The sequence below is a fragment of the Stenella coeruleoalba genome (genome assembly GCF_951394435.1).
Source record: "Stenella coeruleoalba genome assembly, chromosome: X".
NCBI classification, from domain to species: domain Eukaryota; kingdom Metazoa; phylum Chordata; class Mammalia; order Artiodactyla; family Delphinidae; genus Stenella; species Stenella coeruleoalba.
The window spans coordinates 56,433,763-56,461,336 of record NC_137152.1 but is presented as its reverse complement, the minus strand read 5'-3'; the positions used below and the strand labels follow the sequence as shown (position 1 = coordinate 56,461,336).

Here is a 27,574-nt window from a genome sequence, read left to right as displayed (position 1 = left end):
ACAACCCAGCCCCCGCCACGGGCTCAGCTACCTCCTCTACACCCCGCCAAGCGCGCGTAGGCGCATGCGCGCGACCTTCGTGGGCGGGGCTCAGGCGGCGGCGCCGGAGCTCGTGCAGTGGATTGGCCGGCCGCTACACTGTCCGTTGGCCCTGCCCCGCCTCCACGCGCAAGGCTCATGCGCAGGGCGGGAACGAGGGAAGTTCAATCCGCGGTCGAGATACACGGAGCCCGATCTGAGGGTCATGGAGGCGTCCCGAGGGTTTGCGGAAGCTGGGGCCTTAAGCCCAGAGCAGGCTGCCCGTTACCTGAGGTACATTTGGGTCGCTGGGCGGGTCTAGTTCACAGGCCCTGGCCGGGAGTGGGTGTGGGTGTGGGGTCCCTTGGACCCTCCCAGGGGCCCAAACTGTTGAGGTGGAGCCTTATGAGACGCGCGGCCGTGTTCTCGGAGGAGGCGTGGTTTCTAAAGCCTGGGGAGCCCCCGATGCCCCGGGTCATGTAACTCCGGTATGAACTCCTTAAGAGCCAGAACTTCAATCGATCCAGGCTTCCTCGGGTCTGCAGCTTTCAAAATCACCATTTTTTTTTAACATCTTTATTGGAGTATAATTGCTTTACAATGGAGTGTTACTTTCTGCTTTATAACAAAGTGAATCAGCTATACATATACATATATCCCCATATCTCCTCCCTCTTGCGTCTGCCTCCCACCCTCCCTATCCCACCCCTCTAGGTGGACACAGAGCACCGAGCTAATCTCCCTGTGCTATGCGGCTGCTTCCCACTAGCTATCTGTTTTACATTTGGTAGTGTATATATATCCATGCCACTCTCTCACTTTGTCACAGCTTACCCTTCCCCCTCCCCATGTCCTCAGGTCCATTCTCTACATCTGGGTCTTTATTCCAGCCCTCCCCCTAGGTTCTTCAGAATCTTTTTTTTTTTTAAGATTCCATATATATGTTAGCATACGGAATTTGTTTTTCTTTTTCTGACTTACTTCACTCTGTATGACAGACTCTAGGACCATCCACCTCACTACAAATAACTCAATTTCGTTTCTTTTTATGGCTGAGTAATATTCCATTGTATATATGTGCCACATCTTTATTCATTCATCTGTGGATGGACACTTAGGTTGCTTCCATGTCCTGGCTATTGTAAATAGAGCTGCAATGAACATTTTGGTACATGACTCTTTTTGAATTATGGTTTTCTCAGAGTATATGCCCAGTAGTGGGATTGCTGAGTCGTATGGTAGTTCTATTTTTAGTTTTTTAAGGAACCTCCATACTGTTCTCCATAGTGGCTGTATCACAAAATTACCATTTTGAAATCCATTTTCTTTTAATAAAGATTGGTAATGCCTTATGATATTATTCTTACTAAATTTAAATATTTTCTATTATTCTATTTTATGTTTATAATTTAATGTATACATTTTCAGTCAGGGTTCAACACTCATCTTTCTGTTTGGAACTAGCTTTTTAAAATTATTTAAATATATATTAATATATCAAAGATTTAAAATTCTTGTTATATATGGTAAAATATTTTCCTTTTGTAGTTTTTCAATGATTTTTGTGTATGCTGTGCTTTAATATACAAAAATAAACATTAATTTTAAGATACCCCCCTACAAAAGCCTTTCTTGGGTTTTTCCAGTCTACCAAGCCCCAGGCCTAGGGGATACAGAGAGGAGTAAAACACTGTCCCTGCCCCCAAACTGCTTATAATCTAGTGGTGGAAAGGGATAGGTAGACCATAATTGCTATATTGTTTGATAAGTGCTGTAAGAGGTACACTGTGCAAGGCATACTACAGGAGGGAATGGCCAACTACAAGGATCAGTGAGCTAAGGGAAGGGCTCACAAGAGGAGACATTGGTGTTGAGAAACTAATCATTCACCAGATGGCTAAGGGTGGAGGACATGGTGATGTGGGAATGAGCATTTAAAATTTTCTTTAAATTATTATAAAATCAACATAAAATTTACCATCTTAACCATTATTTTTTTTAAATTTATTTTTTCTGGAAGTGTTTTTATTTACAATGTTGTGTTAGTTTCTGGTATATAGCAAAGTGATTCATTTATACTTATATATAGTCTTTAAAATTAAAAAAAATCTTTTTAAATTGAAGTATAGTTGATTTACAGTATCGTGTTAGTTTCAGGTATACTTTTTCATATTCTTTTTCATTATGGTTTATTACAGGATATTGAATATAGTTCCCTGTGCTATACAGTAGGACCTTGTTGTTTATCCATTCTATATATAATAGTTCGCATCTGCTAATCCCAAACTCCAAAAATGCGGAATGCTTCACGAATTTGCGTGTCATCCTTGCACAGAGGCCATGCTAATCTTCTCTGTATTGTTCCAATTTTAGTATAAGTGCTGCCAAAGTGAGCACCCATTTTAACTCTTCTTAAGTGTACAGTTCAGTGGTATTAAATACATTAACATTGTTGTTCAGCCATTACCATCATCCATCTCCAGAACTCTTTTCATCTTGCAAAACTAAAACTCTATACCTATTAGACAAGAATTCCTCATTCTTCTCTCCCCCAGCCCCTGGCAACCACCATTCTACTTTCTCTGTCAATTTGACTTCTCTAGGGACCTTATATATAAGTACAATCATACAGTATTTGTCTTTTTGTGACTGGTTTATTTTTTATTTTTTTAATTTTTAAAATAAATTTATTTTTATTTTTGGCTGTGTTGGGTCTTTTTTGCTGTGCGCAGGCTTTCTCTAGTTGTGGCGAGCAGGGGCTACTCTTTCGTTGCGGTGATCTGTCTTCTCATTGTTGTGCCTTCTCTTTGTTGCAGAGCACCGGCTATAGGTGCGTGGGCTTCAGTAGTTGTGGCATGTGGGTCCAGTAGTTGTGGCTCATGGGCTCTAGAGCGCAGGCTCAGTAGTTGTGGCGCACAGGCTTAGTTTCTCCAAGGCATGTGGGATCTTCCCGGGCCAGGGATCGAACCCATATCCCCTGCATTGGCAGGCGGATTCTTAACCACTGCGCCACCAGGGAAGCCCACGACTGGTTTATTTTATGTAGCATAATGTCCTCAAGATTTATCCATGTTGTGCCATGTGACAGGATTTCCTTGCTTTTTAAGACTGAATAATGTTCCATTGTATGCATAAGGTCACATTTTGTTTATTCATTTATCTGTTGATGGATATTTGGGTTGCTTCCATCTCTTGACTATTGTGAATAGTGCTGCTGTGAATGTGGGTGTACAGATATCTCTTTGAGCTCCTGCTTTCAATTCTTTTGGGTATATATCCAGAAGTGGGATTGCTGGATCATATGGTAATTCTACTTTTAATTTTTTGAGGAACTGCCATACTGTCTTCTATGGCAGCAGCACCATTTTACACTCCCACCAACAGTGCCCAAGGGTTCCAATGTCTTCACATTCTCTTCAACACTTATTCTGTTGTTGTTGTTACTAGCCATCCTAACGATATTGAAATGGTATTTCATTGGGGTTTTGATTTGCACTTCTCTAATGGTTAGTGATGTTGAGCATCTTTTCATGTGCTTATTGACCATTTGTATATTTTCTTTGGAGAAATATCTATTCTAGTCCTTTGCCCATTTTTTAATTGGGTTGCTTGTTTCGTTGTTGTTGAGTTGTAATTCCTTATATACTCTGGATATTAACTTCTTACCAGATGTATGATTTGCAAATATTTTCTCCCATTCTGTAAGTTGCCTTTTCACTCTGTTGATTGTGTCCTTTGATGCACAGAAGTTTTAAATTTTGTTGTAGTACAAAGAAATCAATCGGAGCAGTGGAATAGTTCCATCTCCCTTTCCAAAAAAAAGAATGTTTTAAGGCTGTTAGAAGACAAAAGGTCTTACAGAGGAGTGAAACACATCTTTGGACTGAGTTACATGACTTCCTTAAAGAAGACTTGGGGAAAACAGAGGGAGGAAGTGTGTGGGGGGTAGAGTGCTGGCTTCAGAGTTGGGCCATTTGGGGTTCAAATTATGACTCTGGCACTTGTTAGCTGGGAGGCCTCAAGTAAGTCCCCTGACTTCTGAGCCTCAATTTTCTCATCTGGAAAATGGGGATAAGGCTTAAGACCTTTAGTCCCCCACCCCGTCCTTTCCCTGAGCAAGCAGCTTGTGCTTATTCCCCAGTGTTGCCTAATAGATACGCAGGAGACAGAGCTTTGGAGGAGTAGCTTTATTACTTTGCCAGGCAAAGGGGGACACAGCAGCCTCCTGCCTCGAAAACTATGTGTCCCCATCGCCCCCCCCAGGAGGATTTGATGAGTTTTATAACAATGCTTCCCAAGGTGGGGTTGCTGACAAGATTAGGGTGTGTGTAGGGTCTCAGGTGGTTGTCTCCTAATCTTGATGAGCTTCTCTGGTCCTTTTAATCTTGCTTCAGGTGGTTTCTTGGCTGTTCCCCCCCCCCATTGATTAGCAAATGTTTGAATCTGCCCTTTGGAATTCAGGGGAGGTCATGGCCGCTGGAGTCTTGCCTACAAGAAACAGGGGACAAAAAGGCGTCCGTGTCCAGGAGCCGCACGGGCCCTGCTTAGTTTCACGTCCCGCTTTTCTTTGATACTCCTCAGTCTTGAGGAGAACAGATATTGGATGAGAAAAGGGAACGATCGTTTTGGATAAAGATGTTAATTATAAACTCGGCAGGGGACTCAGTTTTAATCGCCACTTTGGTTTTATGTTTCCCCAGATCTTTTAGGGAACGCGTCAACAACCGCTCTGACTACTTCTGCTGAGATGGGGCATAGTCCTGCCTAAATTTTGGGGAATAGATACCAAATTAGAAATATTTGAGTTCCAAGTCCTGGATCTGAGTCTTATATGATTAAGATCTCAATCCCTTGTTCTGCCATTTTGATACAACAGACCAGGTTAGAGGCAAGAGGAGTGACAACTAGAACTTTAGTAGACAGAATAGATCTAATTTCCTTAGGAATTCAGGAGAATATGTCTGAAGCCAGTTGTTTCCAAACCATTCCCTGTAAGGGAGGAAACCCACCAAGGCAATCCCGAAGACCTGGAAGTAGGAAACTGACCACATATCTAGCAGTTAGAATTACTGAAAGAGTCAGCATATGAATCTATAGTTTTGTAGGTAAAAGGTATGAGAAAGGATAAGAAAACAGAACTTTCATTCTGGTTGTTGGAACAAATACTTAAGGTTTCCCAAAGGGTGAGACATCGATTTCCTGCAGGTCTGTTCCTCTGCTGTGGGCAGGCTGGGGGCAGGCTGGGTTCATCGGTTTCAGATAATCTTTTTACTCTAGTGTGATGTATTCATGGTTTAACTCCATCCAGTTTTAAGGAGGTGTGAAAAGTAAGGAGGACATCTTGTATGGCCCCTTCCATTTTTCCTCCAGCTGTCACTCGGGTCCTTGTTTTTTCCAAACCTTCAGCAGCACCTGGTCTCCCGCTTTGAAGGGATGTAAGGGAACTTCCAGGCAAGGGGGAGACCTGTGGAACATAAACTTATGCATAGCAGTTAACAATTGACCAACCTGTTTTACATACTGTTTAACTTCTTTCTTCCTACATTAGAAATGTTTCTCTTTCTTTTTACTCTTAGGAGCTAAGAATGGTCTCCTGTATATAATTTCATAAAGGCTCAATCCTAGCCAGCTTCTAGGGGCCACCAATATACAGAGGAGAGCAATTGGCAAGACCTTGTCCTATTTTAGATGGGTTTCCTGTGATTCATCTTCTTAGCTTTTCCTGTAGATTGGGGTCTCCATGCTGAGTGAAGTTTCCATTTTATACCTAAAGCTTTATTTGCTGTTTGTGTTATTTCTGCGACAAAAGCAGATCCATTGCTACTCTGAATAGTAGAGGAAAGGCAGTACCTAGAAATAATGTCCTTAAGAAGTGTTTTTGTCACTTCCAGATGCTTTTCCTATTCTGGCTGGAAAGGCCTCTACTCCACCTTGAACCAGGTGTAATCCTCTTAAATCTTTAACCAAAATCTCGTTGAAGAGGGTGGGGGAATTTTTAAATTCTTGTGGCATCCCAGAGTCTGATATAGCTCAGAAAATTCAAGTTTGCAACAATACAGGAATAAATGCATCTGGAATCACATCCACAGTGGTCACCTAGTTTTACCATAGTTACTCCATTTTGACTTTCAAATGCATTCCCCTCCTCAGCGTTAAAGGAGATGTACAATGAATGTCTGAAAGGCCACAAAATAGGCTGCTTTTTAAAGTTAAACCATGCATAGGCCAGAGTGACTTCCTCATACTTCAATCAGTGCAGATTTTTTTTCTTTCATTTCCCCTTTTGATTGCAAGTCTTTCAGTAGAAGACGTTGATGATCAAAATATCTATCCCTCAGTGCCAGGGTGATTCAACTCTTCGCCCCAGGTATAGATCATGTCCTTAGGTGCTAGGCCTTCTTTATATTTGCCTAGTTAATCCTCATTGGGGAAACCTGATCAGCGTAAAACTGAACAAGCTCAGAGGTATGTTAAGGAGAAAACGCTTTATAGGCCATACATTTTATCATTTATGCCCAATTGTCACATAAGCATTGTACATGTGCTTTTAGCAGTAGACCTAAAGCAAACAGTGATACATCATGAATAATTACAGTCTGATAACTTTACTAGGTAATTTTTCTTTTCTCCTAAACATCAGGGCAAAAGTGTGACTAACACAATAACTTCCATAAATACAGACTTTAATTAACAGATCTAGAATTTTATATCTATTGAAACATAATCTTTTTCCCTAAAATTACCCTCATCTCCATTGAACACAGCCAAACCAAGACATTTGCTTTCAAAGTAAGTCTGTAATATTAAGTAACCAGTGATATTCCAGACCAAAGAAAAGAAAAAACAAAAAAACATTATAACCATATTCACTAGTTCACTCAGTAACCAATCCTTTTGTTAACATTTTATGAAGCCATCAGATTCTCCATTAAGATTTTTTTTTTCTTATCCAGCTCAGCAGTATGATGTGAAATTTATCAGAGATCTGTATTTGTCAAAAGGGGTCCTTCACATAAATCTTGATGATGAAGCACTTTGCAAAAGCAGAGTACAATAATAACTGTCTATAAATGACAGAAAGACTTTTAAAAAAAGGGCATAGTTAAACATCTGATTGCAATGTAATCGGTAAAGAAACTTGGTTACAATAACCGGGATTACATTTAATTTAACTGATTACATTTGATTTAACATAACAAATAATCCTAGTTAAATCTTTCTCTCTGAGATGACTCAGGGGCCCTCTGAAGCATCTCAAAGTTAGCTGGAGGTCAAAAGAACTTTTAGAAACTGCCAAACAATACTTATTTACTTAACCAAAGTGAAAAGATTTCAGCGCAAATACAGATCACTTAAAGGCAAAGGAACTCACAAGCTGTTATCAAAAGCAGTATTCCAAGAAAATGTTGAAGGGAGAAACCAAATCTGGTCTTGCCTTAGCCCACTCCCAACAAAATCCATTTATCCAATTAGATTTAATCCAATCTTAGAAAATTCTGATCTTGCACAACTGTAAAAACATGTGCTTTCTTATGGAGAGTATCTCAGGGTGGCACCAAATACCTTTAGTTTCTCTCTCTGCCAAGGTAAGCCAATATTCACTAACTAATGTTTCAGTATCTTATTTTATTTGTAAACGGCCTACTTATTCAATAAACTTCCATCATTTAACTTAACTCTAAATTTTTAAGCTACAAAGCAGCTGAAGAGATTATTCTTAAGTACACATTCCTAAAACAATTATTTCTAAAGAGTTTACCCAAAAGCTCTTATCTCACTTGCATTATTTAACATTGATGACTCTTAAGACATGTCTATATTAATCAAACCAACAAGCTTAAGCCACCTTCAATAGCAGATATCAATTCAGTACTGAATATTTCCCAGATCATGTGGTCCTAAAATTTATCTTGGCCAATTTTCTAGACATTTAGATTTAGTTTGTAAGAGCTTACTTTCTAGTCAATTAAACAGAGCTCATTTACAAGTTAACTTTTACATAAAGACCGAACCAGAGATCTCAGTTTTCCCCCTTCCACAAAAAATGCCTTCTTTCCCTGCCTTTTTCTTCAGTCTCAGGAACTAGAGATGGTCTAGATAAGTGTTCCGGAGGGCCCTGGGGGAGAGAAATAACAATTCCTTTTCATGGGGGCAAGGCTGAAGATCTCCTAATTTTGTAAAAATACCCTGGGGGGGTCGTTACAAGATGGAATAGAACTCTGGTCATCCATAAAAATGAAACAGGAGGGAAGGGGGCAGGGAACAACCTTTGAAAGAATGACATAGTCCAAGGGCATGACATAAACTGATTAGAACCAAATGGGTCCAAGATGGCAGGACAAGTGGACTTCCGCTAGACCTTAAGCCTCAGTATACGCTCATTGTAACACATCAGTAAGCTAAATGACACACCCACAGGCGCCATGACAGTTCCAAGGCCAACCATAAGGATCAAAAAGTGGGCTGTGGGGCTTCCCTGGTGGCGCAGTGGTTGAGAGTCTGCCTGCCGATGCAGGGGATGTGGGTTCGTGCCCTGGTCCGGGAGGATCCCTCATGCCGCGGAGTGGCTGATCCCGTGAGCCATGGCCGCTGAGCCTGCGCGTCAGGCTCCGCAACGGGAGAGGCCGCAACAGTGAGAGGCCTGCGTACCGCAAAAAAACCAAAAAACAAAAGTGGGCTGTGGCCCAATTCCTGGAAATCCCCACCATTTCCCCAAAAAGCTGGAATATTCCTCCCACTCATTAGCCTATGAAATTACCCACCCCTATAAAAACTGACAACCCCATACCCTGGTGCCTTTCTCACCTTCTGAGGTGGCCCACACTCTGTGGAGTGTGTTTCTCTCTAAATAAATCCACTTCTTACCTATCATTTTGTCACTCACTGAATTCTTTCTGCGATGGGACATCAGGAACCTGAGCTTCTAATCAGCTCGGTGCTTTGTGACCACATAGAGGGGTGGGATAGGGAGGATGGGAGGGAGACACAAGAGGGAGGAGATATGGGGATATATGCATATGTATAGCTGATTCACTTTGTTATACAGCAGAAACTAACACACCATTGTAAAGCAATTATACTCCAATAAAGATGTTAAAAGAATAAAATAAAGTAAAGTAAATCCATTACTTCTAAAAAAAAAAAAAAAAGAGAACCTGAGCTTCATTAAGTCCTGAAGCCAGGTATGTGATCTCAGTTGGAAGACCGTGGGTTTTGACCAGGTTCGAGTCCCGGCCTTGTGGGTTCGACTCCCAATCTGAGTTTTGGCTGGGTTTGAGTCCCAGCCATGTGAGTTTGAGTCCCAATCTGAATTTTGGCTGGGTTTGAGTCCCGGCCGCGTGTTTTCAAGTCCCAGTCTGGGTTTTGGCTGGGTTTGAGTCCCGGCACGTGGGTTCAAGTCCCAATCTGAGGTGCACGGTTTCAACAAGGCTAGTCCAAAAGGGAAAATCCCAACCAACAATTCTGCCACAGGCAAAGCCCGACGCGATAGGGTACACTGGTGTTGTCACATGTGAGCCCTGTTATTCGTCTCAACCAGTCAATGCAAGTACTGAGACACATACATACAGACAACAGACATGGTCCCACAAACAAAAGATCAGACAAGATGTAGCCCATTTCCACTCCCAGACAGAGGACTCAAAATGGCTCGCAATGATCTGGTAGAATTTTCCCACCCTACACAAGCGAGAGTGGCTCACCCCAAAACAATACACACAAAAACACAAATGACAGATAGGCTATGGCCACACAGACAGAAACTCAGAGGAGGTATAGTTTAAAAATTCCACTTCCACTCCTGGACAAAGGCTTCCAAACAGATTGGCTCAGTTCTTGAAAGAGAACAAACCCAGAGTTGGCTCTCAGGGGGCCCAGAGTGGCTCAATTGCTGCAAGGGAGTGAGGCCAAAGTGGCTAGCCCAGATGGAGTGGAGAGAATTTCCAGCCTTTCCATTCCTGTGACAAAACAATTCTAGCTGAAGAATAGTATAATAATTTAGGCCACCATACAAAGGCCACCTCTCCTCACTTTTAAGAATATACATTGGCTAAACAGAATTAAAATAGATTCATAGCTATAGGTTGACAAATCTGCCAAAATCTTCCTTAGGGGACTGTCAGATGGAGAGGAAGAGGAAGCGCTTCCCATATTGAGTCGAATTAAACAGCTCTGTGCACAAAACTGAAAGCAAAACCAGAATTCTCGCCAGCCAAACGGAAGCCACACACACACACACAAAACAAACAGCCCGAGGTTCAAACTGGGTTCTAAGTCCCACTAAGCTGGTGGCCTTGGTCCAAGTTGCGCCTTACAAATGGGATCTTCCTAATGGAAAATCCCCAAACGGGAACCAGAGTTCCCCCAAACGGACCAGGTCGAGCGGCCTCGGTGTGCATGCTGGGGGACTTAGCAAAAATGCTGGCAGAGGTGTTGTGACATACCTAATCCTACTTTTCTCCTTCTCCAAAATGCTTTCTCAGAGCAGGAAGTCCGGGCTGATGTGGATAGAAGAGGGGGTGTCCTCAAGGCAAAGGTGGCCTTGGCAGTTGCTAGGGCAACCTCTCTCCCGTTCTCCACCTCCATCTTGGAGTTCCGACTACTGAGATGGCAGTCCGGGTATTATCGGGGCACAGCCCTATGGCAGGGCATCCCTAGTGATCTGGCCTCAGAGAAGTCCTCCAAACCTCTGTTCTCCCGAAGGAGGCTGGCGTGCAGAGAAACCTCCGAGCGTCTGATCAAGCCGAGGGTCCCCACGGGGCTGCCGGCCCACGAGTCAGATACCAGGCGAGCCCCCCAAATTTTGTTGCCGAAAACCCGGCCTCTGTTCAGTACCGAATAGAAATGTGGAGGCAGAGCTTTGGAGGAGTAGAAAGGGAGTAGCTTTATTACCTTGCCAGGCAAAGGGGGCCACAGCGGGCAGCGGGCTCCTGCCTCAAAAAACTATGTGCCCACCCCCCCCCCCGAGGATTTGATGAGGAGTTTTTTTTTTAATTAACTTATTTTTATTTATTTTATTTTTGGCTGCATTGGGTCTTTGTTGCTGCACGTGGACTTTTCTCTGGTTGTGGTGAGCGGGGGCTACTCTTCGTTGTGGTACACAGGCTTCTCATTGCAGTGGCCTCTCTAGTTGAGGAGCATGGGCTCTAGGCGTGCGGGCTTCAGTAGTAGTGGCACACGGGCTCAGTAGTTGTGGCTCCCGGGCTCTAGAGCGTAGGCTCGGTAGTTGTGGCACATGGGCTTAGCTGCGCCGCGGCATGTGGGATCTTCCCAGCCCAGGGTTCGAACCTGTGTCCCCTGCATTGGCAGGTGGATTCCTAACCACTGTACCACCAGGGAAGCCCTGATGAGGAGTTTTATAACAATACTTCCCAAGGTGGGGTTGCTGACAAGATTAGGGTGTGTGTAGGGTCTCAGGTGGTCCTCCTAATCTTGATGAGCTTCTCTGGTCCTTTTAATCTTGCCTCAGGTGGTTTCTTGGCTGTTTCCCCCCATTGATTAGCAACTGTTTGAACCTGCCCTTTGGAACTCAGGGAAGGTCATGGTGGCTGGAGCCTTGCCTACAAGAAACAGGGGACAAAAAGGCCTCTGTGTCCAGGAGCCCCACAGGGCCCTGCTTGGTTTCACCAACACTGCCTCTCATGCTGGTACCTGTCTCACTCACTCCACATGCTCTCTTATGAGCATACTCAAATGGTCTCTTTCCCACCCGCCTAACAAGCACCCCCTTCTCTCGCAATCATCTTCTACTCTCACAATCCCCACCTTTCTCACATTTCTCTGTCTCTCCTGACATTCCATCTCTCATGAGCCCTCAACTCCCCCAATCCCTATTTTATTTCTCCTAATCTGTCTCAATCTCTCTCATCCTCTTCCAAATCCCCCCAAACCAAAACCGCCTCGCACAAAGCATCGCCTTCTCTACATTCTCTCCCTTCTCTCTTGCTCATAATTCTACTCCTTGGCACAATCCTGCTCTCACAGTTTCTCTGTCTCTCTTTCTTCCTCCCTCTTTCCTCTCACTTTTTTGTCCCTCTCCTTCCCTGTTTCTTTGCCTCTCCTGTCCAAAAGATGAAAGTGAACTGAGACTTGCTGTCATACACTCTGCACGTTTTCCTTTTGCCACACCTTCACCTTCTGTCGCATACAGTGACTCTGTCACACACTCTGTGTCAGTCATGCTCTCCCTTGGTGATGCCCGCCCACCAGCTCCTCTCTTGCCTACCGCCCCCTTGTGCTCTCTGTACCCCCTGCTTGCTTCCACTCTGTGTTGTCCCTCTCCCCCTGTTGCCCCCTTTCTCTTCTTCTGGCATTCCCTCCCTCCCTCTCTCCCTCCCCTGCCTCTGTCTCTTTCTGTTGTCCATTATCTCTTTCTCTGTGTCACCCACCTCTGTCACCTGCTCTCCCTCTCTGGCACTCATAGTTCTCTCTTTCTCTCTCATTCTCTCCTTCTCTCCCATTATCTCTCTGTCCCCTACCCCCCCCCTCTGTCACCCACCTGTTCACACTCTCAACTACCTGCTCACACTGTCGTCCATTCGTTCTCACCCCACTTACTCTTTGTCTCTCTGTCAGCCTCCCCACTCTGTACCTCTGTACCCCCTTTCTTGTCACCCACCATCTGTCACCTACACTCTACCTCTATTACCCATTCTCTTTCTGTTACCCACTCTTTCCCTGTTACCCACTTTCTTTCTCTGTTACCCACTCCCTTATTCAGTCACCCATCCTCTTTCTTTCTCTGTCACTGTAATCATTCTGGGTCCAATCAGGAGGTAGAAACCATGCAGTATATTAAAACAGGAATTTTAAAGTAAGAGTTATTAAATTGATAAATGAGTAACTATAAGAAATAAGGAAACTCCATATGGTGCCCTAGGGCTAAGGGAGAGTACCCAAGGAAGGACAAACTTGGAAGGAGGCCCTCTCCCCAAGGCTGAGGTTCAGACCTCCTTGGAGAAGGTATAGTTCAGCCCACTGGGTAGCAGAGAAGTGTGCTGGCTTGCCCAGGCTGGAGCTGGTCTGCACTCCCTGGGCTCATAGGAAGCAACCTTCTGGAGTGCAGGTGGGGAGCAGGCTAGCAGCAACCAATGGTGTAGGAGTGCAGAAGGAGTGGGACCTGGGGCACAGGCAGCTGCTGGGGAGGCTGGTTCCGATGTAGAGAGGGCTGCAAGAAGGTTATCGCCAGGCCAGGTGGAGACTTCAAGATCGTTGAAAGACTGCGTGTTCTGGGTGGGTGGCTGTGTGTCACTTGGTTGACCCCCTGTGCAGCGGCAGCTGGCAACTTCAGGAGAGCCCCCTCCTCCTGCAGTGTCCCTCAGGCGTCCTCTACTGAGAAAGCTTAACATCATGCTGGCTGTAGAGGAGAGATGCTTAAAGGAATTCTATCATTATCACAGAGCAGGTACTGAGGGATGAATTTGGAACTGAGAGGCAATAAATGATGACTGGCAGAGTTATCTGACCTCTACTTATCTGTCATCCAACCTCTCTCCCATGTCACTCACTGTGTCACCCTCTCTGTTACTCACTTGCTTGTACTCTATGTTGTCAACTCTCTCTTGCTATCACCCATCTGCTTTCTATTCTCTATGTCACCCACTTTCTTCTATCATTCTACTCCAACTGCTTTTGTCAAGGTCGACTTTCATAAATCTAATGGTCAGTTCATAATCTTCCTCTTCCTTGACACACCAGTAGTACTTGACAGAATTGATCACTTCTCCACAAAATGCTAGACTCATTTGGCCACCAGGACCCCTCACTCTCCTGACTTTCTTCCTACCTCGCTTGTTGCTGCTTCTTAGATTCTGCTGATTTCTTCTCATATCCCCAATTGCTTTTGCTTTTTCTTCTAATGTACTTTATTTAAAAAATTTTTTTGAAAGTTTAGTTTTATTTATTTATTTATTTTAAAATTTATTTATTTTTGGCTGCGTTGGGTCTTCGTTGCCGTGTGTGGGCTTTCTTTAGTTGCGGCAAGCGGGGGCTACTTATTGTTGTGGTGAGCAGGTTTCTCATTGTGGTGCCTTCTCATGTTGCAGAGCACGGGCTCTAGGTGCTCGGGCTTCAGTAGTTGTGGTGCGTGGGCTCAGTAGTTATGGCACACAGGCTTAGTTGCTCCGCAGCATGTGGGATCTTCCTGGACTAGGGCTCGAAACTGTGTCCCCCGCACTGGCAGGCTGATTCTTTTTTTCTTTTTTTTAAGGCACTGCTTAAACATTTTTTTAAAAAATTTTATTTATTTATTTATTTTTGGCTATGTTGGGTCTTTGTTGCTGCTCATGGGCTTTCACTAGTTGTGGCGAGCGGAGGCTACTCTTCGTTGTGGTGCATGGGCTTCTCATTGTGGTGCCTTCTCTTGTTGTGGAGCACGGGCACTAGGTGCGCAGGCTTTAGTAGTTGTGGCTTGTAGGCTCAGTAGTTGTGGCTTATGGGCTCTAGAGCGCAGGCTCAGTAGTTGTGGTGCACGGGCTTAGTTGCTCTGTGGCATGTGGGATCTTCCCAGACCAGGGCTTGAACCTGTGTCCCCTGCATTGGCAGGTGGATTCTTAACCATGGTGCCACCAGGGAAGTCCCTTTTTATTTTTTAAAAAATATTTTATTTATTTATTTGGCTGTGCCAGGTCTTAGTTGCAGTGTGTGGGATCGCGGGAACTTCGTTGCGGCGTGTGGGATCTTTAGTTGCGGCATGCAGGTCTTAGTTGCGTCATGTGGGATCTAGTTCCCTGACCAGAGATCGAACCCGGGCCCCCTGCATTGGGAGCTCGGAGTCTTAACCACTGGACCACCAGAGAAGTCCCTAATGTACTTTATTTTTATTTATTTATTTTTTAGATTTAATTTAATTAATTAATTTATTTGTTTTTGGTTTTTTTTTGGTTTTGGGGTCTTTTTTGGCTGCGTTGGGTCTTTGCTGCTGCGCGCGAGCTCTCCCCAGTTGCGGCAAGTGGGGGCCACTCCTCATTGAGGTGCGCAGACCTCTCCTTGCGGTGGCCTCTCGTTGTGGAGCACGGGCCCCAGGTGTGTGGGCTTCAGTAGTTGGGGCATGCGGGCTCAGTAGCTGTGGCTCACAGTCGCCAGAGTGCAGGCTCAGCAGCTGTGGCGCATGGGCCCAGTTGCTCTGTGGCATGTGAGATTCTCCCAGACCAGGGATCGAACCTGTGTCCCCTGCATTGGCAGGTGGATTCCCAACCACTGCGCCACTAGGGAAGTCCTCTATTTTAATTTTTAATTAATTTATTTATTTATTTATTTTTGGCTGTGTTGGGTCTTCGTTTCCGTGCAAGGGCTTTCTCTAGTTGTGGCGAGCGGGGGCCGCTCTTCATCGTGGTGCGCGGACCTCTCGCTGTCGCGGCCTCTCTTGTTGTGGAGCACAAGCTCCAGGCGCGCAGGCTCAGTAGTTGTGGCTCACGGGCCTAGTTGCTTCGCGGCATGTGGGATCTTCCCAGACCAGGGCTTGAACCTGTGTCCCCTGCATTGGCAGGCAGATTCTCAACCACTGTGCCACCAGGGAAGCCCCTATTTTAATTTTTTAAAAAATATTTTTTTATTTTTGGCTGCGTTGGGTCTTAGTTGCAGCACGTGGGCTCTCTAGTTGTGGTGCACGGGCTCAGTAGTTGTGGTGTGCGGGCTTAGTTGCCCCATGGCATGTGGGATCTTAGTTCCCTGACCAGGGATCGAACCCATGTCCTCTGCATTGGAAGGTGGATTCTTAACCACTCGACCAGCAGGGAAGTCCCTACTGTACTTTAAAGTAAATTCTCAGGCATCATAGTATTTCATCCTTAAATATTTCAGTGCGCGTCTCTGAAAAAGAACATATTCTTAGAAAACCACTGTACCATATCACGCTTAACAAAATAAATTAATTCTTTGATATCAGCTAATACACAGTTCATATTTGCATTTTTCAAATGGTCTTAAGTCTTTTAATAATTGATTTGTTTGAATCAGGATCCAAAGAAGTTCCACAAGCTGCATTTGGTTATATTTCATAAGTCTCTCTTTTTTATTTTAAGGTAACACTTTATTTTTTAAAAAGTTTTTATTGGCTTATAGTTGATTTACAATGTTGCGTTAGTTTCAGGTGTACAGCAAAGTGAATCAGTTATACATATATCCACTCTCTTTTGTTTTTTACAAATTATTTATTCATTTATTTGGCTGCTCCAGGTCTTAGTTGTGGCACTTGGGATCTTCATTGTGGCATGTGGGATCTTTAGTTGCAGAGTGCAGGATCTAGTTCCCTGACCAAGCATTGAACCGGGCCCCCTGCACTGGGAGTGTGGAATCTATTTTTTTTAATTAATTAATTTATTTGGCTGCATCAGGTCTTAGTTACTGCATGCGGGACCTTCATTGTGGCATGTGGGATCTTTCGTTGCAGCATGCAGGCTCGCTAGTTGTGGCACATGAGCTCTAGAGCATGTGGGCTCAGTAGTTGCAGTGTGCAGGCTTAGTTGCCCTGCGGTATGTGGGATCTTACTTCCCTGACCAGGGATTGAACCCACGTCCCCTGCATTGGAAGGCGGATTCTTAACCACTCAACCACCAGGGAAGTCCCAGGAGCACGGAGTCTCCCTGGAGACTTCCCTGGACCATCAGGGAAGTCCCTCCACTCTTTTTTTTCTTTTTTTTTTTGCGGTACGCGGTCCTCTCACTGTTGTGGCCTCTCCCATTGTGGAGCACAGGCTCCGGACGTGCAGGCTCAGCGGCCATGGCTCATGGGCCCAGCCACTCTGCGGCATGTGGGATCTTCCCGGACCGGGGCACGAACCCATGTCCCCTGCATCGGCAGGCAGACTCTCAACCACTGTGCCACAAGGGAAGCCCCCTCCACTCTTTTCTAGATTCTTTTCTTAAGCATCTTTTAATCTAGAAAAATCCCTCCCCACTTTTATTTCTATGCCAATGATTTGGATTAGTCTATAGTGTCATTAGTTTGTTCTTCTATCTCCTGTAATTTAAATTTAAAGGCCTGATAAATGAATGGATAAAGAAAATGTGACACACACACAGACACACACAGACAGGAATATTATTCAGCCATAAAAAAGAGTGAATTTTTGCCATTTGTGACAACATAGATGGACCTTGGAGGCATTATGCTAAGTGAAATAAATCAGACAGAGAAAGACGAATACTGTATGATCTCACTTATATGTGGGGTCTAAAACAAAAACAAAACCAAGTTCATAGATAACAGAGAACAGATTGGTGGTTCCTGGATTTGAGGGGTGGGCAAAATGGATGCAGGGGGTCAAAAGGTACAAACTTCCAGTTATAAAATAAATAAACCCTGGGATGTAATGTACAGTGTGGTGACTATAGTTAATAATACTGTATTGCATATTTGAGAGTTGCTAAGAGAATAAATCTTAAAAATTCTCATCACAAGAAAAAAATCCGTAATTATGTTTGGTGACAGATGGTAACTAGACTTATTGTGGTGATCATTTCACAGTATATACAAATATCAAGTCATTATGTTGTACACCTGAAACTAATATAATGCTGTATGTCGATTATACCTCAATAAAATTTTTTTTAAAAAACTATTCTAGAGCCAAACCAAAAAGATTTAAGGTTCAATATTTTTGACATGAATACTTCATAGGTGAGGTCATGTACTTCCTATTGCATCATATCAGGAAGCATATAATGTCTGATTTTCCTACTTTTAGTAATTTTATGATTGATCAATGGGTTCAGGTAGTCATAGGCTGATTACTCCTTTGCAAAGTTGCATTTTCCCCCTTGTGATGAATAAATAATATGTCGGGGATACTTTAGCATCCTGTGGATACCCAGTTCCCCAGCAACCTTTCATCCATTGATAATCATTGCCCAAATCAGTTATTTCATTAGGGATTACAAGTGATGGTTTTCTAATTTCGCCATTGTTTCTGTATTCATTAGCTGGAATTCATCTGTTAATGTTGGAGTGTTGGAATGCCATGTCTTTTTTTAATTATACTCCTTCCTTTGGTGATCGTACTCAGGTTTTTGGTTTTAAATCCCATCTTTATGTTGAGAATTTTCACATTTTTGTCTTTTGTTCTGACCTCTTCTGAACTCCAGACTCCTGTATCTGGCTGCTTACTTGACATCTCTGCTTGATAATAGACATATCAAACTTAACTCATCCAAAAGCAAAGGGCAAAAACCAGGGGTTCTCAATAGGTACAGAAAAAGCATTTGACTAAATCTAGCATCCTGTAATAATAAAAACACTCAACAAGCTAGGAATACAACATAACTTCCACAACGTGATCAAGGGTGTCTACAAAAACCTACAGCTAACATTATACTTAATGGTGAAAGACTGAAAGCTTTCCCCCCTTATATCAAGAACAAGATAAGGATGTCTGCTCTCGCCAGTTCTTTTTTTTTTTAATTGAAGTATAGTAAAATTACAATATTGTGTTAGTTTCAGGTGTATAGCATAGTGATTCAATATTTTTGCAGATTATACTCCATTATAGGTTATCACAAGATAATGGGTATAATTCCCTTTGCTATACAGTTTATATCCTTGTTGCTTATCTATTTTATATATAGTAGTTTACATCTGTTAATCCCATACCCCTAATTTGTCCCTCCCCAGTTCCCTCTCCCCTTTGGTAAACACAAATTTGTTTTCTGTATCTGTTTGTTTCTGTTTTGCATATATACTGATTTGTATTATTTTTTTAGATTCCACATATAAGTGATATCATACAGTATTTGTCTTTCTCTGTCTTATTTCACTAAGCATAATATTCTCTATGTCCATCCACATTGCTGCAAATGGCAGTATTTCATGCTTTTCTATGGTTAATAGTCCGGTGTGTATGTGTGTGTGTATACACACACACGAATATATGTGTGTGTGTATATATATATATATATATACACACACCCACACATACACGCATACATACACACATATATCTTCTTTCTTTTTTTTTTTTTTTGGCGGTACGCGGGCCTCTCACTGTTGTGGCCTCTCCCGTTGCGGAGCGCAGGCTCCGGATGCGCAGGCTCAGGGGCCATGGCTCACGGGCCCAGCCGCTCTGCGGCATGTGGGATCTTCCCGGACTGGGGCACGAACCCGTGTCCCATGCATTGGCAGGCGGACTCTCAACCACTGCTCCACCAGGGAAGACCATACCATATCTTCTTGATCCAATAGTCTGTTGATGGGCAGTTGGGTTACTTCCGTGTCTTGGCTATTGTAAATAGTGCTGCTATGAGCACTGGGTTGCGTGTATCTTATTTTTTTTTAATTTTTAAATGTTATTTTATTTATTTTTTTATACAGCAGGTTCTTATTAGTCATCAATTTTATACACATCACTGTATACATGTCAATCTCAATAGCCCAATTCATCACACCCCCACCCCCACCCCCCTGCAGCTTTCCCCCCCTTGGTGTCCGTACGTTTGTTTTCTACATCTGTGTCTCAATTTTTGCCTGCAAACAGGTTCACCTGTACCATTTTTCTAGGTTCCACATATATGCATTAATATACGATATTTGTTTTTCTCTTTCTAACTTACTTAACTCTGTATGACGGTCTCTAGATCCATCCACGTCTCAACAAATGACCCAATTTCGTTCCTTTTTATGGCCGAGTAATATTGCATTGTATACATGTACCACATCTTCTTTATCCATTCGTCTGTCGATGGGAATTTAGGTTGCTTCCATGACCTGGCTATTGTAAATAGTGCCGCAATGAACATTGGGGTGCATGTGTCTTTTTTAATTATGGTTTTCTCTGGGTATATGCCCAGTAGTGGGATTGCTGGGTCATATGGTAATTCTATTTTTAGTTTTTTAAGGAACCTCCATACTGTTCTCCATAGTGGCTGTATCAATTTACATTCCCACCAACAGTGCAAGAGGGTTCCCTTTTCTCCACACCCTCTCCAGCATTTGTTGTTTGTAGATTTTCTGATGATTCCCATTCTGACTGGTGTGAGGTGATACCTTATTGTAGTTTTGATTTACATTTCTCTAATAATTAGTGATGCTGAGCAGCTTTTCATGTGCTTCTTGGCCATCTGTATGTCTTCTTTGGAGAAATGTCTATTTAGGTCTTCTGCCCATTTCTTGATTGGGTTGTTTGTTTTTTTAATATTGAGCTGTATGAGCTGTTTATATATTTTGGAGATTAATCCTTTGTCCATTGATTCGTTTGCAAATACTTTCTCCCACCCTGAGGGTTGTCTTTTCGTCTTCTTTATGGTTTCCTTTCCTGTGCAAAATCTTTTAAGTTTCATTAGGTCCCATTTGTTTATTTTTGTTTTTATTTCCATTATTCTAGGAGGTGGATCAAAAAAGGTCTTGCTGTGATTTATGTCAAAGAGTGTTCTTCCTATGTTTTCCTCTAAGAGTTTTATAGTGTCTGGTCTTACATTTAGGTCTCTAGTCCATTTTGAGTTTATTTTTGTGTGTGGTGTTAGGGAGTGTTCTAATTTCATTCTTTTACATGTAGCTGTCCAGTTTTCCCAGCACCACTTATTGAAGAGGCTGTCTTTTCTCCATTGTATATCCTTGCCTCCTTTATCATAGATTAGTTGACCATAGGTGCGTGGGTTTATCTCTGGGCTTTCTATCTTGTTCCATTGATCTGTGTTTCTGTCTTTGTGCCACTACCATATTGTCTTGATTACTGTAGCTTTGTAGTATAGTCTGAAGTCAGGGAGTCTGATTCCTCCAGCTCCGTTTTTCTTTCTCAAGATTGCTTTGGGTATTTGGTATCTTTTGTGTCTCCATACAAATTTTAAGATTTTTTTGTTCTAGTTCTGTAAAAAATGCCATTGGTAATTTGATAAGGATTGCATGGAATCTGTAGATTGCTTTGGGTAGTATAGTCATTTTCACAATATTGATTCTTCCAATCCAAGAACATGGTATATCTCTCCATCTGTTGGTATCATCTTTAATTTCTTTCATCACTGTCTTATAGTTTTCTGCATACAGGTCTTTTGTCTCCCTAGGTAGGTTTATTCCTAGGTATTTTATTCTTTTTGTTACAGTGGTAAATGGGAGTGTTTCCTTAATTTCTGTTTCAGATTTTTCATCATTAGTGTATAGGAATGCAAGAGATTTCTGTGCATTAATTTTGTATCCTGCAACTTTACCAAATTCATTGATTACCTCTAGTAGTTTTCTGGTGGCATCTTTAGGATTCTCTATGTATAGTATCATGTCATCTGCAAACAGTGACCGTTTTACTTCTTCTTTTCCAATTTGTATTCCTTTTATTTCTTTTTCTTCTCTGATTGCCATGGCTGGGACTTCCAAAACTATGTTGAATAATAGTGGTGAGAGTGGTCATCCTTGTCTTGTTCCTGATTGTAGAGGAAATACTTTCAGTTTTTCACCATTGAGAATGATGTTTGCTGTGGGTTTGTTGTATATGGCCTTTATTATGTTGAGGTAGGTTCCCTCTATGCCCACTTTCTGGAGAGTTTTTATCATAAATGGGTGTTGAATTTTGTCAGAAGCTTTTTCTGCATCTATTGAGATGATCATATGGTTTTTATTCTTCAATTTGTTAATATGGTGTATCACACTGATTGATTTGCATATATTGAAGAATCCTTGCATCTGTGGGATAAATCCCACTTGCTCATGGTATATGATCCTTTTAATGTGTTGTTGGATTCTGTTTGCTAGTATTTTGTTGAGGATTTTTGCATCTATATTCATGAGTGATTTTGGTCTGTAATTTTCTTTTTTTGTAGTATCTTTGTCTGGTTTTGGTATCAGGGTGATGGTGGCCTCATAGAATGAGTTTGGGAGTGTTCCTTCCTCTGCAGTTGTTTGGAAGAGATTGAGAAGGATGGGTTTTAGCTCTTCTCTAAATGTTTGATAGAATTCACCTGTGAAGCCATCTGGTCCTGGACTTTTGTTTGTTGGAAGAATTTTAATCGCAGTTTCAATCTCATTACTTGTGATTGGTCTGTTCATATTTTCTATTTCTTCCTGGTTCAGTCTTGGAAGGTTGTACCTTTCTAAGAATTTGTCCATTTCTTCCAGGTTTTCCAATTTTTTGGCTTAGAGTTGCTTGTAGTAGTCTCTTAGGATGTAGTCTCTTGTATTTCTGTGGTGTCTGTTGTAACTTCTCCTTTTTCATTTCTAATTTTATTGATTTGAGTCCTCTCCCTCTTTTTCTTGATAAGTCTGGCTAATGGTTTATCAATTTTGTTTATCCTCTCAAAGAACCAGCTTTTAGTTTTATTGATCTTTGCTACTGATTTCTTTGTTTCTATTTCATTTATTTCTGCTCTGATGTTTATGATTTCCTTCCTTCTGCTAACTTTGGGTTTTGCTTGTTCTTCTTTCTCTAGTTCCTTTAGGTGTAAGCTTAGATTGTTTATTTGAGATTTTTCTTGTTTCTTGAGGTAGGCTTGTATAGCTATAAACTTCCCTCTTAGAACTGCTTTTGCTGCATCCCATAAGTTTTGTATTGTCGTGTTTTTGTTGTCATTTGTCTCTAGGTATTTTTTTGATTTCTTCTTTGATTTCTTCAGTGATCTCTTGGTTATTTAGTAACGTATTGTTTAGCCCCCATGTGTTTGTGTTTTTTATATTTTTTTCCCTGTAATTCATTTCTAATCTCATAGCTTTGTGGTCAGAAAAGATGCTTGATATGATTTCAGTTTTCTTAGATTTACTGAGGCTTGATTTGTGACCCAAGATGTGATCTATCATGGAGAATGTTCCGTGCACACTTGAGAAGAAAATGTAATCTGTTTTTGGATGGAATGTCCTATAGATAATCTATCTGGTCTGTTGTGTCATTTAAAGCTTCTGTTTCCTTATTTATTTTCATTTTGGGCGATCTGTCCATTGGTGTAATTGAGCTGTTAAAGTTCCCCAGTACTATTATGTTACTGTCGATTTCCTCTTTTTTTTTTTTTTTGCGGTACGTGGGCCTCTCACTGCTGTGGCCTCTCCCGTTGCGGAGCACAGGCTCTGGACGCGCAGGCTAAGCGGCCATGGCTCACGGGCCCAGCCGCTCTGCGGCATGTGGGATCCTCCTGGACCGGGGCACGAACCTGTGTCCCCTGCATCAGCAGGCGGACTCTCAACCACTGCGCCACCAGGGAAGCCCCGATTTCCTCTTTTATAGCTGTTAGCAGTTGCCTTATGTACTGAGGTTCTCCTATGTTGGGTGCATATATATTTATAATTGTTATATCTTTTTCTTGGATTGATCTCTTGATCATTATGTAGTGTCCTTCCTTGTCTCTTGTAACATTCTTTATTTTAAAGTCTATTTTATCTGATATGAGTATTGATACTCCGGCTTTCTTTTGATTTCCGTTTGCATGGAATATCTTTTTCCATCCCCTCCCTTTCAGTCTGTATGTGTCCCTAGGTCTGAAGTGGGTCTCTTGTAGACAGCATATATATGGGTCTTGTTTTTGTATCCATTCAGTGAGCCTGTGTCTTTTGTTTGGAGCATTTAATCCATTTAAAGTAATTATCGATATGTATGTTCCTATGACCATTTTCTTAATTGTTTTGGGTTTGCTTTTTTAGGTCCTTTTCTTGTCTTGTGTTTCCCACTTAGAGAAGTTCCTTTAGCATTTGTTGTAGAGCTGGTTTGGTGGTGCTGAATTCTCTTAGCTTTTGCTTGTCTGTAAAGCTTTTGATTTCTCCATCAAATATGAATGAGATCCTTGCCAGGTAGAGTAACCTTGGTTGTAGGTTCTTCCCTTTCATCACTTTAAGTATATCATGCCACTCCCTTCTGGCTTGTAGAGTTTCTGCTGAGAAAGCAGCTGTTAACCTTATGGGAGTTCCCTTGTATGTTATTTGTGGTTTTTCCCTTGTTGCTTTCAATAATTTTTCTTTGTCTTTAATTTTTGCCAATTTGATTACTGTGTGTCTTGGCGTGTTTCTCCTTGGGTTTATCCTGTATGGGACTCGCTGTGCTTCTTGGACTTGGGTGGCTATTTCCCTTCCCATGTGAGGGAAGTTTTCAACTGTAATCTCTTCAAATATTTTCTCTGGTCCTTTCTCTCTTCTCCTTCTGGGACCACTATAATGTGAATGTTGTTGTGTTTAATGTTGTCCCAGAGGTCTCTTAGGCTGTCTTCATTTCTTTTCATTCTTTTTTCTTTATTCTGTTCCGCAGCAGTGAATTCCACCATTCTGTCTTCCAGGTCACTTATCCGTTCTTCTGCCTCCGTTATTCTGCTATTGATTCCTTCTAGTGTAGTTTTCATTTCAGTTAGTGTATTGTTCATCTCTGTTTGTTTGTTCTTTAATTTTTCAAGGTCTTTATTAAACATTTCTTGCATCTTCTTGATCTTTGCCTCCATTTTTTTCCCAAGGTCCTGGATCATCTTCACTATCATTATTCTGAATTCTTTTTCTGGAAGGTTGCCTATCTCCACTTCATTTAGTTGTGTTTCCGGGGTTTTATCTTGTTCCTTCATCTGGTACAAAGTCCTCTGCCTTTTCATTTTGTCTGTCTTTCTGTGAACGTGGTTTTCGTTCCATAGGCTGCAGGATTGTAGTTTTTCTTGCTTCTGCTGTCTGCCCTCTGGTGGACGAGGCTATCTAAGAGGCTTTTGCAAGTTTCCTGATGGGAGGGACTGTTGGTGGGTAGAGCTGACTGTTGCTCTGGTGGGCAGATCTCTGTAAAACTTTAATCCGCTTGACTGTTGATGGGTGGGGCTGGGTTCCCTCCCTGTTGGTTGGTTGGCCTGAGGCAACCCAACACTTGAGCCTACCTGGGCTCTTTGGTGGGGCTAATGGCAGACTCTGGGAGGGCTCACGCCAAGGAGTACTTCCAGGAACTTTTGCTGCCAGTGTCCTTGTTCCCACGGTCAGCCTCAGCCACCCCTCGCCTCTGCAGGAGACCCTCCAAAACTAGCAGGTAGGTCTGGTTCAGTCTCCCCTGGGGTCACTGCTCCTTCCCCTGGGTCCTGATGCGCACACTACTTTGTGTGTGCCCTCCAGGAGTGGAGTCTCTGTTTCCCCCAGTCCTGTCAAAGTTCTGCAATCAAATCCCGCTAGCCTTCAAAGTCTTATTCTCTAGGAATTCCTCCTCCCGTTGCCGGACCCCCAGGTTGGGAAGCCTGATGTGGGGCTCAGAACCTTCACTCCAGTGGGTGGACTTCTGTGGTGTAAGTGTTCTCCAGTCTGTAAGTCACCCACCCAACAGTTATGGGATTTGATTTTACTGTGATTGCGCCCCTCCTACCGTCTCATTGTGGCTTCTCCTTTGTCTTTGGATGTGGGGTATCTTTTTTGGTGAGTTCCAGTGTCTTCCTGGTGATGATTGTCCAGCAGCTAGTTGTGATTCTGGTGTTCTCACAAGATGGAGTGAGAGCACATCCTTCTACTCTGCCATCTTGGTTCAGGGCCCTTGCGTGTATCTTTTGGAATTAGTGTTTTCGTTTTTTCCAGATACCCAGGAGTGGAATTGCTGGATCATATGGTATTTCTATTTTTAGTTTTGTAAGGAGCCTCCATACTGTTTTCACAGTGGCTGCACCAATTTACATCCCCAGCAACAGTGTACAAGGGTTCCCTTTTCTCCACATTCTCTACAACATTTTTTATTTGTAGACTTTTTGAAGATAGCCATTCTAACAGGTGTGATGTGATACCTCATTGTGGTTTTGCATTTCTCTAATAATTAGTGATGTTGAGCATCTTTTCATATGCCTGTTAGCCATCTCTTTGTCTTCTTTGGAAAAATATCTATTCAGGTCTTCTGCCCATTTTTTGATTGGGTGCTCTCACCACTTCTATTCAACATTATAATTTGTTTTGATTCAACACTATAATAGAGGTTCAAGACAGGGCAATTAGGCAAGAAGAAGAAATAAAAGGTATGCAGATTGGAAAGAATGAAGTCAAACGATCTGTATTTGCAGATGACATGATCTTTTTTTAAATTTTTTTTGACATGATCTTTTATATAGAAAACCCTAATGAATCTACAAAAAAAAAAACTGTAGAGCTAATAAATGAGTTCAGTAAATGCCGCGGACCAGCTGGAGAAAGAGGATCTCACTGCCCAGGGTCAGAAGGGAAGGGGTAAGGATAGCACTGACGAATGGGGTCAGAAGGACCAAGACAACTGATGGTTGCAAGGCAAATTTTATTGTGCTACAGTTGTAGATTATATAGACCAGAAAAGGGAAGGTTGCCAGACGGTGGTTTACATTATCTAATGACTGTCTCGGCTCAAGGTTAACTTCGCTGGGAGAAAACCCATAAACCCAGAATCATCAAAAATAACCTGCATGTGCAGGGGGGAGACAGCTTTGCTTATCTCATTTTACATTCTTTCTGATCTCTGTCCCATGGAATGGAACAAGGAGGGTAACAAGTAGGGACAGTCCCTTCGAGCAGCGGCGGCATGCCTGGCACGTCTGCAGCCTGCTCTCATGGCTGACTGCTTCCCACAAGTAAAGTTTTAGGATGCAAAGATTAATATTCAAAATTCAGTTGTATTTATCTACACAGCAATGAAAGAAATTAAGAAAACAATTCCATTTACAATAGTATCACAAAGAATAAAATGTTTAGGAATAAATTTAATCAAGGAAGTGTAAGAGTTGTATACTGAAAACTACATTGTTGAAAGAGGTTCAAGAAAGCCTAATTAAATGGAACGATAGCTAGTGTTCATGGGTTGGAAGAGTTAATATTGTTAAGATGGCAGTACTCCCCAAAGTGACAGACAAATTCGAATGCAATATCAAGCAAAATCCTAGCTGGTTTTTTTTTCCCAGAAACCGACAAGCTAGTATAAAAGCCTTGTGTAAATGCAGAGGACCCAGAATATCCAAAACAATCTTGAAAAATAACAAGTTGGAGGACTCACTGTACCTGATATCAAAGCTTACTACAAAACTACAGTAGTCAGGACACTGTGGTACTTATATAAGTATATAGGTATAGGCATAGAGATCAATGGAATTGAACTGAGAGTCCAGATTCTTCTTTCCTGTAACATAAAGCACCCATACTTAAGGCATTTGCTAGGTGTAGGTGATTATGGTTGCTATTGTGTTTTGTTGTCTTGGTTTTTTGTCTGCTCAGCAAGCTTTCACATCCACCTCCTTCTGGTGGTAGAGCTTATCCTTTGGCCACTAGGGTGGGCAAGTAACATTCTTTAACATTTTGTTCTGAAAATAAGACATATATAGGAAAATGTATAAAATGTAAATATTCAATTTAATGAATTATTATTGTAACCACTACCTAGGTCATGGTTTGTTTTTAGATTATATTCTTGTCTTAATGGAAAGTCTTATCTACTTCCCCACTGAGGTGGCCTGAAGGTGAACTGAAGGCAGACTTGAGGGTTCAGGACTTTTTTCCAAACAACCCTAGGTTTATTCAGATTCTGGATTAATTGCTTGCTTGAAGCCCCTGAGTTTTGCACTCCAGTGCATTGGTTAACCAGATAACCTTGGGCTGGAAGATTGGGGGCTGGAGGCACCAAAGTTCATTTCTACCATAAAAGAACTTTAAAAAAATCTATTTATTTATTTATTTGGCTGCGCCAGGTCTTAGTTGCGGCTTGCC

At 42.3% G+C, this 27,574-nt stretch overlaps 1 protein-coding gene across 2 annotated transcripts in view; it reads left to right on the top strand.

Annotated features, from left to right (window-relative positions):
- The first annotated feature begins 223 nt into the window (after window positions 1-223).
- Window positions 224-27,574, top strand: part of ERCC6L (ERCC excision repair 6 like, spindle assembly checkpoint helicase) — a 50,532-nt gene continuing 23,181 nt past the window's right edge. The window contains exon 1 of one of the 2 annotated variants that reach the window (XM_079909647.1): window positions 224-312. In XM_079909647.1, coding sequence (XP_079765773.1) covers window positions 245-312 — 68 coding nt within the window. In that variant the 5' untranslated portion in view covers window positions 224-244. Of the gene's footprint in view, window positions 313-24,744; window positions 24,906-27,574 lie in introns of those variants that run through there. The other variant, XM_079909646.1, reaches the window with a different exon arrangement.